Here is a 15,883-nt window from a genome sequence, read left to right on the forward strand (position 1 = left end):
AAAGGTCTTCCTAATGTCCACTTTGAGGAGACATCTAGGGGTAAGGTAAGCTCTACCATATTTAGAGACTAGTTCATGAGCCACCATAGTATTATCAAAAATGTCCCTGTCAGCAACAAAAGCAGCTTGCTCAGGCCCAATGACAGCGTCCAATGTCTGCTTCAAACGGTTAGCAAGAATTTTGCTTACAACTTTGTAAAAAGTGGTACAGCAGGCTATAGGCCTAAAATCAGTGACAGATGAGGGAGTATCCTTTTTAGGCACCAACACCAGGAGGGTTGAATTAGCAGCCCTTGGCATCACACCCTTATCAAAAAATTCCCTAACAAAGCAATTTTTGAAATCATGGCCCACCTCAGTCCAGCATCCAAAAAGAAACCAGAAGAGTACCCATCTAGTCCAGGACTCTTATTTCTATCAATGGATTTATGAGCATCCATGATTTCCTTAGTTAACACAGGTTGGACAAGTGCATCATGACAGTCAGGAGAAATAGTATCCTGGAGGAACAAATCCTCAGGGATAGTTAACTCGGTTATTTTTGGATTGAACAATTTCTGGGGTGCTAGTGTCCTTTTGCCTAAGGGCATAGCTAAGAAAATCACCAAATTGTGTAAGGATTTCATTTGGGGTATTGATGAGGGTCACAGGCGGCATATATTCATGAAATGACAACTTTTGTGTGCCCCTAAACTGGAAGGGGGTATGGGGATAAAAGAGGTCCTAAGTTGGAATTGTGCTCAAATGACTAAGTGGGTATGGAAGCTGCTGTTCAAACCTCAGTGTCTCTGGTCTAGATGGGTTCAGAATTATGTTCTTAAAGGGAGGGATATATGGTCTGCCACAGCTACTATATCTCAGTCTTGGTATTGGAATAATGTTGTTCGTATGAAGGATTTGCTCCTGGATTTGACAGGAAATGCTGGCCAAGCTCTGTTGATGCTGGAATCTTGTTCTCCTCAGCTTAAGTACAGTACTGCTATGTACTATAATGCTTTGAGAACGAGACATGATACTGTCACCTGGGCTCCTCTTGTTCATGGGAAAGGTTGTCACCCTAAACACTCTTTCACAGGGGTCTTGCTGATGCATAACACATTACCTACGACTGATCAACTGGTTTCCAGGGGGATTGTGATGGTTAACAGATGTTCTTTGTGTAAATTCCAGGTAGAGGATCTTCACCATAATTTCTTCTCCTGTGGCTATTCAACTAAGGTTCTTTCTATTATTGCTAACTGGTTGGTTATTAATGTTGGATTCACTGAGTTGCAGGAGGTCATCCAGACCTTCCTCTCACTGAGATTATCCAGGAAGCAGCAGGCAGGATTCATGGCTATGGTTTACTACATTTGGAAGGAACGAAATGACCGTATTTTTAAGGGGATTTGCACTACTCCTGAGATGCTCTGTTTTAAAATTCGTTCTCATGTAAACTTGCGTTTGTTTAGCTCTTAGTACTCTGTCAGCATATGGGTTTTGTTAGGAGTTTTTTTGTTTTCATCTTAGGGGGCTTCCTTGACTTCCTTTGTAGGAAAGAATGGACTGGGTCTTGTAAATTATGATTATTTTTTGATATATAGATCCAAGCTTTTCTGCAAAAAAAAAATAATAATAATAATAATAATAATGGGTTTCCGGTGGAGTGGAGGGGGAGTGCGGGAGGGGGAGTGGTCGGAGCAGACAAGGGGATTGCGGGGGAGGGGTAGTGCGGGGAGGGGAAGTGGTCAGAGTAGGGATAGGTGGTCGGAGCAGAGAAGGGGACGGCGGGGGAGGGGGACTGCGGGGTTGCGGGAGGGGAGTGCCGGCAGTCGCAGGAGGTGGCTGGCCGAGGTCCGGCGGGCGTGGGGTCGGCCGGAGTAATGGGTTTTCGGCGAGGTGTTGGTTAATGGAGGTGTGTGGTGGTTAATGGAGATGGATGGTGGTGATTTAATGGTGAAGGGGGATTATGAAAGGGAGAAAAAAAATTGAATGGGTAAAGGAATAAAGAAATGAGAAGGTTAACATTGTAAACTACGTATGTGAAAGAGTAAAAAGCGTATGTGAAAGAGCAATACCCATATTGTTTTAGCAAAGTCATGCATGTGTTTAACAGTTTAGGGAGTTTAAACTTAAAAGGGCGATTTTTTTAAGGAGAGCAGATTGTAATAAACGAGATTTGATCTGAACTCCCACGTCGATACACAATAAATAAATCAAGCAACATGCAACGGAAATATGGAATTTTTAAAACTTTTCAAAGGAAAGTAAACCCCGGGAATCACTAAAAGAAAACCAAAGTAAAACATGTTTCATACAAATCAAGATGAATATTTTATTGGACCACTTATCCTCAGTAAGTAGATTATACATTTGATGTACTATCACCAATTGTATAGTTTCTGAGCATTGTAATAAAAGTTTTGAGTTTTGTTTTAAAAATTATAAGTTTTAATTACTATAAAGTTTTTGATTTCATTCAAAACATTAAGCTCAAAAAATTACAATAAAACACAAAAAAAAAATACATATAACCTGAACACTGGAATTAACCCGGGAACAATGAGAGACCCCAAATGACTCGACCCGCAGTGGCCTGGCCCAAATCCGACCCGATTGGCCATTTGCTAGGTCTATAATCGTACCCCACCCCACCTAATAGATGACTCACCTCTATTTTTCTTTTTCTTTTTCTTTCTCCGATTCTAATTTCATGTACCTAGTTTCCAATTTCCATATTTGTGTATTTTGTTTACTTATTTTTATTTGCAATTCTAATTCATGTTATTTCTCTTTCCACTTAATACTACAATTACTAATCCAAATTAATATTATTAACACTAAATCGTCTAATACTCAATTCGATTATTCGATTTATAATAGACTTACCATTTCAACATGTGATTTAACCATTTTAAAATTTTCAACTTAATATGTCCAAAAATCTCGAGCATTACACATTACTTGAGGTTGAGGACAACTATCCTTATCATCCTCAATTACTTAAGGATGATCGTCTTTGTCACTTACTGACCCCTCACATCCTCACCCGACAACTACAACCATATTATTACTTTAATCAAAACATTTTAATACTCTATATCCCAATCATCTATTTTACCTTTGATTAATATACATTTTATAAAAAATAAAAAAATAGACAAATAATTGAGATTAAGAGAGTAATGATTAGTAGGGAAAATTATTGAGTACTATTACATTTTGTAATACACTTTTTGAAACAAACAATCTTTTATACGAAGTATTTTTTTTTTCGCAAATGACTAAAAAAACATGATCACAAATTGAAAGTTGATTTAAAATTAAGAACAAATAACATTTGATTTTGAGTCACCATTTTACCTTTTTCTTTAAATTACTATAGTCTATATATCTATCTATATCTATATATATTTATAAAAGAGGCTTTTTTTGAGCGATTCTAAAGCATCCACATCATCAAAAATCAATTTAGGAAAGTATCATAAATAATAACTTTTGATGTAAAAAATAAAGTGCAGAATCTTTTAATTATTATAATATATATATTTCCTAAATTATATTCAAGTGATATTTCCAATTTTTATATAAAAACTTTTCCATTTTATTTGACAACAAAGTATTGTTAAAAAAATTATGAAATTAGTATAATTAGATTGATACGGTCATTATGTATCAAAAATAAATACCTAAGTACAACTAACTAATAGCTAGCAGTAAGTAGGGTCGATCTCCACAGGGAGGCTATTTTGCTAATTATCTGTTTAACTCAATCTGTCAGAATGTCACAGAAATGGGGGTTTAAATTGTTTTACTAAAACTATTAAGAGATTAAAAGAGAGGAATTAAGAAGGAAGTAAGTTCTAAACAATAAAGAAGGAGACTAGGGTGTCAGGTCATCAATGTAAGCCAGATAAAGATAGCTAAGGTCACAGATAGGTCACTAAACCAGTCTAAGGGGCTACGAATATCTCCTTTCGGTCTCAATTCGCCCTAAAACACTATTAGCTTGACTTTCGCCCTCACTAAAGTATCCTATTGTTCACTACAGGTCTCGCCCCTTCCAACCTTTCGGTCCAGGTCAAGGTTTACCGGATTAACTAGTCAAATGCGTCGACTCAATCGACTAATTAAAGTTATACGTAGTGATTGCAACATAAACATGATAATAAGACGGATCTGCGATCTAATTAATCTAAATCATCGTTTCATGACTCCCCTAACCCTAGCGAGAGGATTAGTTATGCATATTGATGAAACAAATAAAGATAAATAAGCAATTAATTGAAAGAGGCATTATAAGAGAGAGAATTAATCTAAGATGCATAAATTAAATAAAATCTAAGATGCATAAATTAAATAAGAGTGTAAGAGAGATTAAGAAAAAACTAATTATGAATGAGAAATAAGGGAAGAGAAATTACAATTAATCCGAAAATAGAGAGAAAAGAAGAAGCGTCGTTCCTCTGCCTCCACTAAGTCCAGGGAACAATTGATATCCTCTTAGGTCTAAACTACTCTTATTTATACTAAGTAGTATCATTATTATTAACTAAATATAAGATAAGCATAAGATAAAATCTAATTATACTCGACAATATCCTTCTCGATGTAGCTAGTACTCGATCGAACATAAATCTACTCGATCGAGTACTTCTGTTTATTTTCCTGCTTTGCGCACTGAACTTCAAACGGCTGCCATTTCTTCGTTACTTGGTCAAACAGGGCAATTCCAGTGGCATTGGAAACTTAAGAGGACAAACTTTCATCTCTAATTAGAATCTCCTGAATATCTATTGTAGAACTCGAGATATGGCTCTTCAAAGCAGGCACTAGCAATTTGAAGTTCTTCCTTTACTCGCCTAGCTATCTTTCTTCTTTGCGCATCTCAAAATAGCTACATTCCCGCTCCAATTCACTCTTCCTCCAAATGCATGCTAAACGGACGGTAAAAGGCTTGATTTCACTACTTTTGGGTTCATTCCTGCAAATAAGACAAAATAACCCAAAGTAGCATATTCGGGGCATTTCGTAGCATAAAACCACGATAAAAGCATAGAAATACGTGCATAAATTAGGCTAAAAGACTATATAAAATGCACGTATCAAATCTCCCCAAACCAAACTTTTACTCGTCCCCGAGTAAATTAAGATGCAACTAATGGAACGGAAAAAGATAACTCAGAGCTAGCTACAAATGCCCACTTAAGCCAATTTAATGCAAGCAAACTAACACGTATAGCAAGACAGTCAAATGCAAACGAGTTGTAAGATGTTTATAATACAGCTGAATCGTCGACCTTGCAAGACCTTTAATAATGGACTCTCATGGGTCACTCTTCTCTCATGAAGCAAAGGGTAAGCATATGAATGTAAGAGAGAGGAAGAAAAATAGTCGCTCACCTAGACTACGACCCACATAAACATGCATGCAACTAATATGATAAACAATTCTAGCTACCGTACACACATTACAACCAAACAAGGTCCTGTCACAGCCGAGGGCTTACAAAAATATGGTAAAGTGAGGCAATGGGTAAGAAAAGGCAAAACATTTATGGGAATGTGGAGGTATAGGTGATCAAGCTAGTACCTAAACAGAACCATGTGACAACATCCATTTCCAACTCAATTGTGAAATAAGCACAATGCCCTTCATTTGGCATAAAACTCACCAAACCGAACTGAACTTACTCCTCAAATGATATAAGTAAAGCATAGGAGCGAAACCGACTCATCAAACAACATCTTTTTTTTTTCTTTTTCTTTCTATTTTTTCGGTTTCTTCTTTTCTTCACATTTTTTTTCTTTTTTTTTTCGAATTCTTTTTTTTTTCATTTTTCATGTCTTTTTTTTTCATCATCCTCCCCTTCTTCATAAAATACCAACTCCGAATCAACAGAATACGCGCCAAAATTTGATACAATAGACAGTATACCGCAGAACAATCTAAACTAGCTTGACAAGGCAGGCTAAATTTGGAATGTAGCTAAGGGTCAACAGGCAAATTTGGCTATTGTGGAGTTAAATGGGTAAAAATGAAAGAAAGGGAAATTGTAAGCACCTCCCTGCATGTGACACCAACCACTAACCCGAATGCATGCAGGCAAAAAGCAATTGAATTTCATATACGTGCAAATTGATGATACATGTTATGCAAGGAGTAACTACTCACAATCCTACATAAAACTGGTCACAAATGACACCAGCTTATAAGGCTTTAATCCTTAGAATATATAAGTAGGTTGCCAAAATTTCAGGTCAAGTCTATTCATTCAGCTAAATTAAACATTAACTCGTAGATATGCAATAAGACAGAGCTAAAAGACAAAAGTTTATTGCAAGGCTTAAGCAAAAAGACAATTTATAGTGCAATATCATCATTGAAATCTATCGTTCCAACTCAACCTATATGCAAAAATAAACGTGAAATTTTTGAATTTTAACAATTTTCAATTTTTATGGGATTTGAATTTTTAATAAGAATAAACAACAATGCAAACGGAAATTAAACGTGATAACTGAAATGCAATGAAAACAAAATGCAGACACAGATATGGATGCATAACCTCCCCAAACCAAACTGTACAATGCCCCCATTGTACCAAAACATGGAAAGGAAATGCAAATTGAAGGAGAAAGAGAGTAAATACGGAAAAACTCACAGAATGCGCGAATAAAGGGACCTCCCCAAACCAGCCACCAACGTGGGAGGTCACCAATAGCTCCGAAACATCGTCACAAGAAGCTATCCAAGCAATGGGCGTCCAAAATAGCTCGATCGAGAGGAATAGTGGTCGGTCGAGTAGAAAAGTGGTCGATCGAGAGATTTTTTTTTTTTTTTTTTTTTTTTTTTTACTCGATCGAGTAGAAAGTTACTCGATCGAATAACTCGTCTTTCTGCAGCTTAAGGATCGAGTAGAATTCCTGCAAAGACGCAATGAAAAACAGCCCGCAAACTAACTAAGCAAGCATACTGATATAGGTTTATGGTACGAAGACCATTTATTACAACTGAAATTAAATAAAATGCAGAATAAAATCGCCGGGTTGCCTCCCGGGTGGCGCTAGCTTCAGTCAGGTCCCAGCTCGACCTTCTTCTTATCATCTAACAGCACAGATTATTGGCCCACTACTAGGCCTCTGACTGGACGCGGTAGCTTCAGCAATCGTCAAGCGGACATCCGGCCTCCACAGCTTGGCAATGTAAGAACAACAGCTTCCCACAGCATCCGGGTCCCAAACTATTCTCTCATCACGCAGCTTCTTCCTAGACGGTGTAGCTTTATCAACACCTCCTCCTAGGTCGTCTATCCAGGCAGTTCCGGATTCCAGACTCGGAGCACCCATCTCGCCTCTCGGGTCTGTGAACTTGTCAAGACCTGTAAAAAAAGAAACAAAACAATGTCCCTCCAATTCGCTCCCAGAATGGGGCGGAGGTGTTACAACAGCAACGACAATATGTGTAACACCCCCTCATACCAAGGTACCTTACCAGGACTACCCCAGCATGAAAGGTTGTTACCATCTCGGTTGCCCGAGGTTAGTATATATCAAAAGCAACAGTCCAAACACATTTATTAATGTACGGTAGTTATAAAAGTTACATAGTCTCCAAAATCTAATAAACGAATTATCCAAAAGGCAACAACTACCAAAAAAATAACTAAGGCTCGTGATGGTGTCATCTAATCCAGCGTGGTGACTCTCCCATGACTGCCCCAAGCTCAATAAATGTATCACCTATCACAATCTGCTCACCATCCCCGAATGGATCACCGCAGGTTTTACAAAACAACAACACGGGGTCAGTACTACTCAATCAATATAAGACAACAAACATTACCACCAAACGATCATCGATCTCACACAAGAATCGACTACACACCGAAGTGTGTAGCCCTGCCAGATTACCCATCGCAATATGTAATCCTCGCCGCCAGTGGGTGACCGCAGCCCATCCCCACCTAGTCCAGCTCATCAACGAGCGACTAACAATCCCTGTCCCTTAATGTGTACATCCCCTCCCGTGACGGGTTCCACGGAGGGCGAACTAGGGTGTGAAGCCACTCCCGCAAGTGACTCCACCACAATCATACACACACAAGATCATCACAAATTTGTCACAACATCACAACCGTCACAACAGAACCACACCAACATCGTCATCACAACACCCATACTCCGATGATCAGCAGATAACAACAATTACAACACAAGCACAGTCTTAAATCAATTAACATGGCGAGTAGGAAACCCTACCTTTTCGCAATCCGATATGCTCTAATCAATCATACAATATGCATAGCAATTACCACATCGTCACCTACAACAATTATAATCAACAATCAACACACATATAATGACCAAACCTTAAACCCCCAAATTAACCCAAAACAATAATTAGGGCAAAACCCTAAAAGACAACTTAATGAGACTCATGAAATCAGAGACTTACCGACATAATCGACGCAAGGCAAGATTCGTTAGACTCACGAACAATCCACGCAAATGAGAGGGAGATTTGGAGAGGATTAGAGTTACGTTGTGTAGTTTAGGTTTTGTAAAATGTTTTAGAAACTGTAAAATGAGTCTCAATATAACTCTAATCCTTTCTAAATCAACCGCGGAAAATATTACCCGTCAGACCGGATACTCGGTCGAGTATAGAGTATACTCGGCCGAGTATCCTCTACTCGGTCGAGTATTACCCATACTCGGCCGAGTATTCCCCGGCGATAGCCAAACAGAATACCCAACACACTTTACTCGACCGAGTAGGCCATACTCGGTCGAGTACCAGCCTATAAAATCCGTAGTGTTACAATCTTCCCCCTTAAAAAGAACTTCGTCCCCGAAGTTCCAACCCAACCTATAAAACATGGACACCTAACACCAACTCCACTAACCACGCTTACTAGATAACATATCCTCTCGATATTGACTCCATAATATTATCAAATAACCACAATATAACGTTGCCAACCTTGTCTCACTTCCATAACACTCACTAGCAACTCAATACCAAGACAATCCACAAACAAGATCAGCCATCGAAATGGAATGTTACATTCTACCACCTTTAAAAGGAACTTCGTCCTCGAAGTTTACTCACACTCATCAACATCATCATCCAGCTGCCAAAACTCTCGAACTCATAAATATCATCATCCACTTTTATCAACACTATCGAAAAAAAATTCTCCCACTCCTAAACATCGAACTACTACAAGCACAGCCATGGCCTTTTAACACTATCAACCACTATATGTACCCATCCATTCCTTATGCTACACCAACACTCTACGTCCAATAATATTACAACATTCACAACCCTCAAACGCGTTTTGCCGCATCCTACTCCTCTTAAGACACATGTTACGTCCTCGTAACTCACTAATACTAGATCCTTAGCTATACCTCTCATTATCTTCATCACCACCACATGTGAAAGATACCCGCCTATAATCTAAACACTTACTATACCTATATCCAAGGCTCTCTTACTTAAACAGTTCTCATACCTCAACTCATTCTGCACTCCATCTAACCAAAACCACACAATCCTGATCATAACAAACACTCTAACTCTTCCACATTACCGCGACATGACATATCTCTCTATATAAACTATATAAAACTCTTATCGCCAAAAGCATAACTCACGATCCACACTTGTTACGTACACTCACACTCGATCCTCAAGTTCCTTTCTTTCATTACCGCAAGACTCATACATAACTTAACACGACACTAATTACCCAACACCCTACACTCACTGTCTCAACAAAGGATTATGAACCACCTGCATATATCAGATCATTACCACATATGTTCTACAAATCACTTGCCATTAACATGTCTACCAAAGCCTCATCTAGAACAAGATCAAAATTACTGTAACAACATATCCCAACTGTGTCCCATCAAAAAAATATCACTATACCATGACAACAACGAAACATATACAACTCTCTTTCATATCATACTCTACCCTCATTCCCAAATTGAAACTGGTAAGAAACATCAAAAAACAAACAACAGTCTACATGTCTAACCAAAACTCACAAGAAACAACAGCAACAAAACAACAATCTGGCATAATCGGTCTCAGACTTTCAAACTCAAATCGTAACCACCCCGTATACTCCACCACAACCGGTGACGGCATCGCAACATCGCCACCAACAGCCGCACCGCAGCGCAAAAATGCCCGCATCACAACACGAAGTACCGTGCCCAGATCACCACCCGAGGCACAACAACCACATCGATAAACATCACGCCCATATATAATCCCCACAAACACTGACTCAGTATAACTCTCCGGATAAGAAAACTTACTCAAAACTGCTTTACTCGACCATAACACAACATTTTATGCGGAATAAACATACAAGAATCTCATGCCTATCATCAATACCTTTTCACGGAATAAACATGTATCATCAATACACATACGATTTTAACTATCCATGCCAGATCAATCAAATTATTACCTTTTGAACCTTATTCCAATAGATTGTCGTACCCAACATATATCAAAAAAAAACATTCATATAACAACTTTATGACTATCACACCATACCGCTTCTCGTGAGGTCAGAACCTCACACAAACATTTATACACATCATAGACCCATAATCACATCTAACTAGTCAATCCTGATCACGTAAGTTACCACCTGTTAAAAGTTACCTCTCACCCGAGCTTAACTCGTACACCCCTCATAACATATTCTCCCATTCGCATAATCATCACCCCCTGTCAAATGTAACCATACCGTTAATACTCAACTACTAACAACCGCCTCATATAACCACATCTTATACTCTCTCACAACCATACATATCTATCTGGTCTCTACAAAATCAACCTCATTAGAACAACTAGTTTCCCTAAAGTAACATCATCCTCAACCACTAGTGACAATACTATGGCACCAACATCCTTCATGTGACCACTCTCTTACTATCACTTCATAATATCACAATCCGTTTTCTCTCTATGGTTATCATCCCAAATAACGAACATCCAATCCATCAACAAGATTTACCTCAACATTATTCCCAATTCTATCCTTTATCATATCGTTACCTAACTCTCCACCAAAATCTCAGATCGTGCAAACACTCTACAAGCTCCTTATTCCCTTAATATCTCGAAACTCACGGCTAACACGTCGTCCTGCTCTCCTATATAACCATTAACTCACACCCTCTAGTGGGGATATCGTACATTTCATAATTTCCTACCTTCATGCTCCTTAACTCCGGTCAACGTTCTCTCAACTTACTTCCATCCCTCTTTCCCTCCTTTTACTCAATAATGCCAATTAATAAGTCATCTCCTTTCTCTTTCTACCTAACTCTTTAGTCATTTGTTTATTTTCCATAGCTCCACAACTCTAATTCCATTAATTCATCTCAATATCTTATCATTCTTCTTATCATTTATCATCTCTCATCTTGCTTCACACTCACCCTTGTCACCATCAAGTCCGCACACTAACAGTTACTCTTCAATTAGTCGTATCTCCCTTTCGCATCTCTAGAAACCAAAATTCACTTCATACCGTTTGTCCAAAGAATTACACACTAGGCTCACCTCTTTGATATTCCAACTTCCCAAACTTAGCCACTATCTACAAATCCACATCGCGACATAACTTCCTTTAAGTTCACTATATACCTCTCTTTCCTATCTTCTTACAACAACCTTCCATTACATATATCTTTAAGCAACTTTATCCTAGCTGTCTTCCTCCATAAATCCTTACACATCCAAATATGCCACTATTCGTGTCCCTTATCTCAATCTTTCATTCTCATGCTTCTTTACACTTACATCACCCTTGTCCATATAAACTTACTTTTATACTACTCAACACACGACTATATCACTCATTATATCTCACAAAACATGCTCTTTGCCTCAATTAGCTCACATTCTTCCTTTTTCTTTTTCCACTATCTCTCACATGTCTTCCTTATCCAACACATGTCCCTCATAAGCCGGCATTCTCCCTATCATAGTATTTGGTAACTTACATATCAAGACCGTCTCACATATAAAAGAATGCGTTAAGACTCAAAACATACATGTGTATATACCCTACGACTCAAAACAATGTAAAAACATAGCCACCGGCTCAAAACAAAAGTAAGAACATAGCCACCGACTCAAAGTGGCCATCCAATAAGGTACTCGGTCGAGTACATAACATACTAGGTCGAGTACAAGGTACTCGGTCAAGTAACTATATTACTCGGTCGAGTTTTCGACTCCAGAAGCAAACTCAATTGTCGCAGAAGGATTACTCGGTCGAGTATTGGGAATACTCGGTCGAGTAGACCTTACTCGGTCGAGTATGAGACTACTCGGCCGAGTTCACGACTCCAGACGCTAAACAGTATTATCACAGAGAGATTACTCGGCCGAATATGGAATACTCGGTCGAGTATAAAAGATACTCGGCCGAGTAGGGACTACTCGGTCGAGTATCGGCGCAGTTCTCAGCACCGACCAGTTTTCGTAAAACAGTCATATCTCCCTCGTTACTAGGTCGTTTTGGGCGTGTGACCTATCGTTAGAATCGTAAGAAGACAAGCTATCACCTTAACTTGGAATCACAGCAATATCATTTCTAGAACTAGACTTATGACAGTTTTAAAACAACCCTTCCGTAATCGTTCTTTCTACAAATCAAGTTTCCTAAGCCAAAACAACTTGAACATATATAAGGCAACAATAACAATTCAATACTTCAAGAAACCAGTACATAGAGGCACTTTTATCATACTCACATTAAAATTAAACATGACATTCACATATATAGACGCATGACCTTAATCACATGCTTCTACCAACAATTAAGCATTAAAATCATCATGTTCACATGCACATGTACCACTACCATACTTCATGTTCAACATTGTATTAAACAGGTAACATGATCACATTCTTCATGCTCAATATCAACCAGATACAATTTCACAATTCACCTTTCATATTTTACCATGTTCCAACACTTAACATGCCAACATATTCATGCTCAAAGTTTAACATCAACAATCCTCGATGCATCTTTCAACAACTATCACATTCCACTTCTTTCATCATTTCATCCAACCATGCACAAGATTCAAACTATAGATATCAAACTCACATGACTCAAACATACAACAGTTTCCCCCCATGTGACCGGCTTGAGATCGTAAGGGCCTTAATGCGACTTTGGGACGTCTCCCAGTCTTTGCGGCGACTCCAAACAACTCTTCCCGGGTTCATTTTATTTGGACTCCCTAAGTTCATTGGGTTCATTTGTTTTAGGTGCCGGAATCGTCGGCTCTGATACCACTTTGTAACACCCCCTCATACCAAGGTACCTTACCAGGACTACCCCAGCATGAAAGGTTGTTACCGTCTCGGTTGCCCGAGGTTAGTATATATCAAAAGCAACAGTCCAAACACATTTATTAATGTACGGTAGTTATAAAAGTTACATAGTCTCCAAAATCTAATAAACGAATTATCCAAAAGGCAACAACTACCAAAACAATAACTAAGGCTCGTGATGGTGTCATCTAATCCAGCGTGGTGACTCTCCTATGACTGGCCCAAGCTCAATAAATGTATCACCTATCACAATCTGCTCACCATCCCCGAATGGATCACCGCAGGTTTTACAAAACAACAACACGGGGTCGATTACTCAATCAATATAAGACAACAAACATTACCACCAAATGATCATCGATCTCACACAAGAATCGACTACACACCGAAGTGTGTAGTCCTGCCAGATTACCCATCGCAACAGATAATCCTCGCCGCCAAAGGGGTGACCGCACCCATCCCCACCTAGTCCAAATTCATCAACGAGCGACTAACAATCCCCGTCCCCTTAATGTGCACATCCCCTCCCGTGACGGGTTCCACGGAGGGCGAACTAGGGTGTGAAGCCACTCCCGCAAGTGACTCCACCACAATCATACACACACAAAGATCATCACAAATGTCACAACATCACAACCGTCACAACAGAACCACACCAACATCGTCATCACAACACCCATACTCCGATGATCGCCAGAGATAACAACAATTACAACACAAGCACAGTCTTAAATCAATTAACAGTAACTGAGTAGGGAAACCCTACCTTTTCGCAATCCGATATGCTCTAATCAATCATACAATATGCATAGAAATTACCACATCGTCACCTACAACAATTATAATCAACAATCAACACACATATAATGACCAAACCCTAAACCCCCAAATTAACCCAAAACAATAATTAGGGCAAAACCCTAAAAGACAACTTAATGAGACTCATGAAATCAGAGACTTACCGACATAATCGACGCAAGGCAAGATTCGTTAGACTCATGAACAATCCACGCAAATGAGAGGGAGATTTGGAGAGGATTAGAGTTACGTTGTGTAGTTTAGGTTTTGTAAAATGTTTTAGAAACTGTAAAATGCGTGTCAATATAACTCTAATCCTTTCTAAATCAACCGCGGAAAATATTACCCGTCAGACCGGATACTCGGTCGAGTATAGAGTATACTCGGCCGAGTATCCTCTACTCGGTCAAGTATTACCCATACTCGGCCGAGTATTCCTGGGCAGTAGCCAAACAGAATACCCAACACACTTTACTCTACCGAGTAAGCCATACTCGGTCGTGTACCAGCCTATAAAATCCGTAGTGTTACAATATGTGACTCAAAAGACGGCTCAGACGGAATGTCAACGGAGTTTACAAGGGGAATATCAATGCAAGGTATGATAGATATGGATTCCCTAGGGTCATCGGACTTACTAAAAACCAAGTCCTCTCCTCCGACCTGAAAGGTAAGTGTCCCTACCCCGACATCAACAATTGCGCCAGCAGTGCACAAAAATGGTCGTCCCAAAATAATGGGAATATTGCGGTCTTCGGGTATGTTTAAGACAATGAAATCTGCGGGAATATAGAAATTCCCGATCCTAACAGGTACGTCATGTAAAGCTCCTTTGACCCGTACGTAAGAGTAATCAGCCAACTGGATAGTCGTTCTAGCGCGCGTAAACTTAGTCAATTTCAATTTCAACGCCAGCGACAAAGGTAAAATGTTGACACTAGAATCGAGGGCACATAAAGCATTATCAAACGAATGGGTCCCTATAGAACACGGAATAGGAAAACGACTTGGGTCAGACATATTAGGGGAGGTCCCATTCCGAAGAAGTGTGCTACACTCTTCAGTCATAGCTACGTTCATTATCGTCTCACTAGCATCCCTCTCAGACCAATCAATTTGAGAAATAAAATTAGCATAAGTAGGTACCTGAGTGATCATCTCATCGTAATGAGCAAATGACATTGAAAGCTCGTATGCGGTCCGAAATCTACGGTGTGGCAAAGAATCGTTGTGGATACGGAATTGACCGAATAAGAATACTACTCGATCGAGTAGTTTGCTCATCATCTATAATCGGTTGAGGATCGGTGAATAGCCGAATGAAAGCTTCTTCCTCAAGAGTCCTCGATCGAGTGTTTACATCCTCTCGATCGAGGGTTACAAAGATCGCTTTCTGTTTGATCAAGTTGCATACGATTTACTCGATCGATCTCATTCACGACAATTGCTCGATCGAACGATGCGAGCTCGATCGAGTGGCTTGTCCTCCAACCAACTCGATCGAGTATTGTGAGTTACTCGATCGAATTGATTACCCAACGAAGCCCTTAAATCAACAGCGTGCATATCAAGATCTTGTGAGTCACGTGAACAGATGCCCGGTGAAACTCAAGTCATCAACAAGAGCAATAATAGGCGACTCGGGCACTTCATAAGACGGAATGATGTCGGTGTTGATAGCATACACCGTCTCACATTGCTCTTGCT

At 39.3% G+C, this 15,883-nt stretch overlaps 1 protein-coding gene across 1 annotated transcript; it reads left to right on the forward strand.

Annotated features, from left to right (window-relative positions):
- Positions 1 to 744: 744 nt before the first annotated feature.
- On the forward strand, positions 745 to 1,458 carry LOC141613078 (uncharacterized). Its single transcript, XM_074431815.1, has one exon. The coding sequence runs from the start codon at positions 745 to 747 to the stop codon at positions 1,456 to 1,458; it is 714 nt and encodes a 237-aa protein (XP_074287916.1).
- Positions 1,459 to 15,883: the final 14,425 nt, after the last annotated feature.

Source organism: Silene latifolia, chromosome 11 (assembly GCF_048544455.1).
Source record: "Silene latifolia isolate original U9 population chromosome 11, ASM4854445v1, whole genome shotgun sequence".
In the NCBI taxonomy this organism is placed as follows: domain Eukaryota; kingdom Viridiplantae; phylum Streptophyta; class Magnoliopsida; order Caryophyllales; family Caryophyllaceae; genus Silene; species Silene latifolia.

What these genes read in the sequence shown, in the direction of transcription:
- LOC141613078 (XM_074431815.1), top strand. Translation starts at nt 745, where the DNA reads ATGACTAAGTGGGTATGGAAGCTGCTGTTCAAACCTCAGTGTCTCTGG.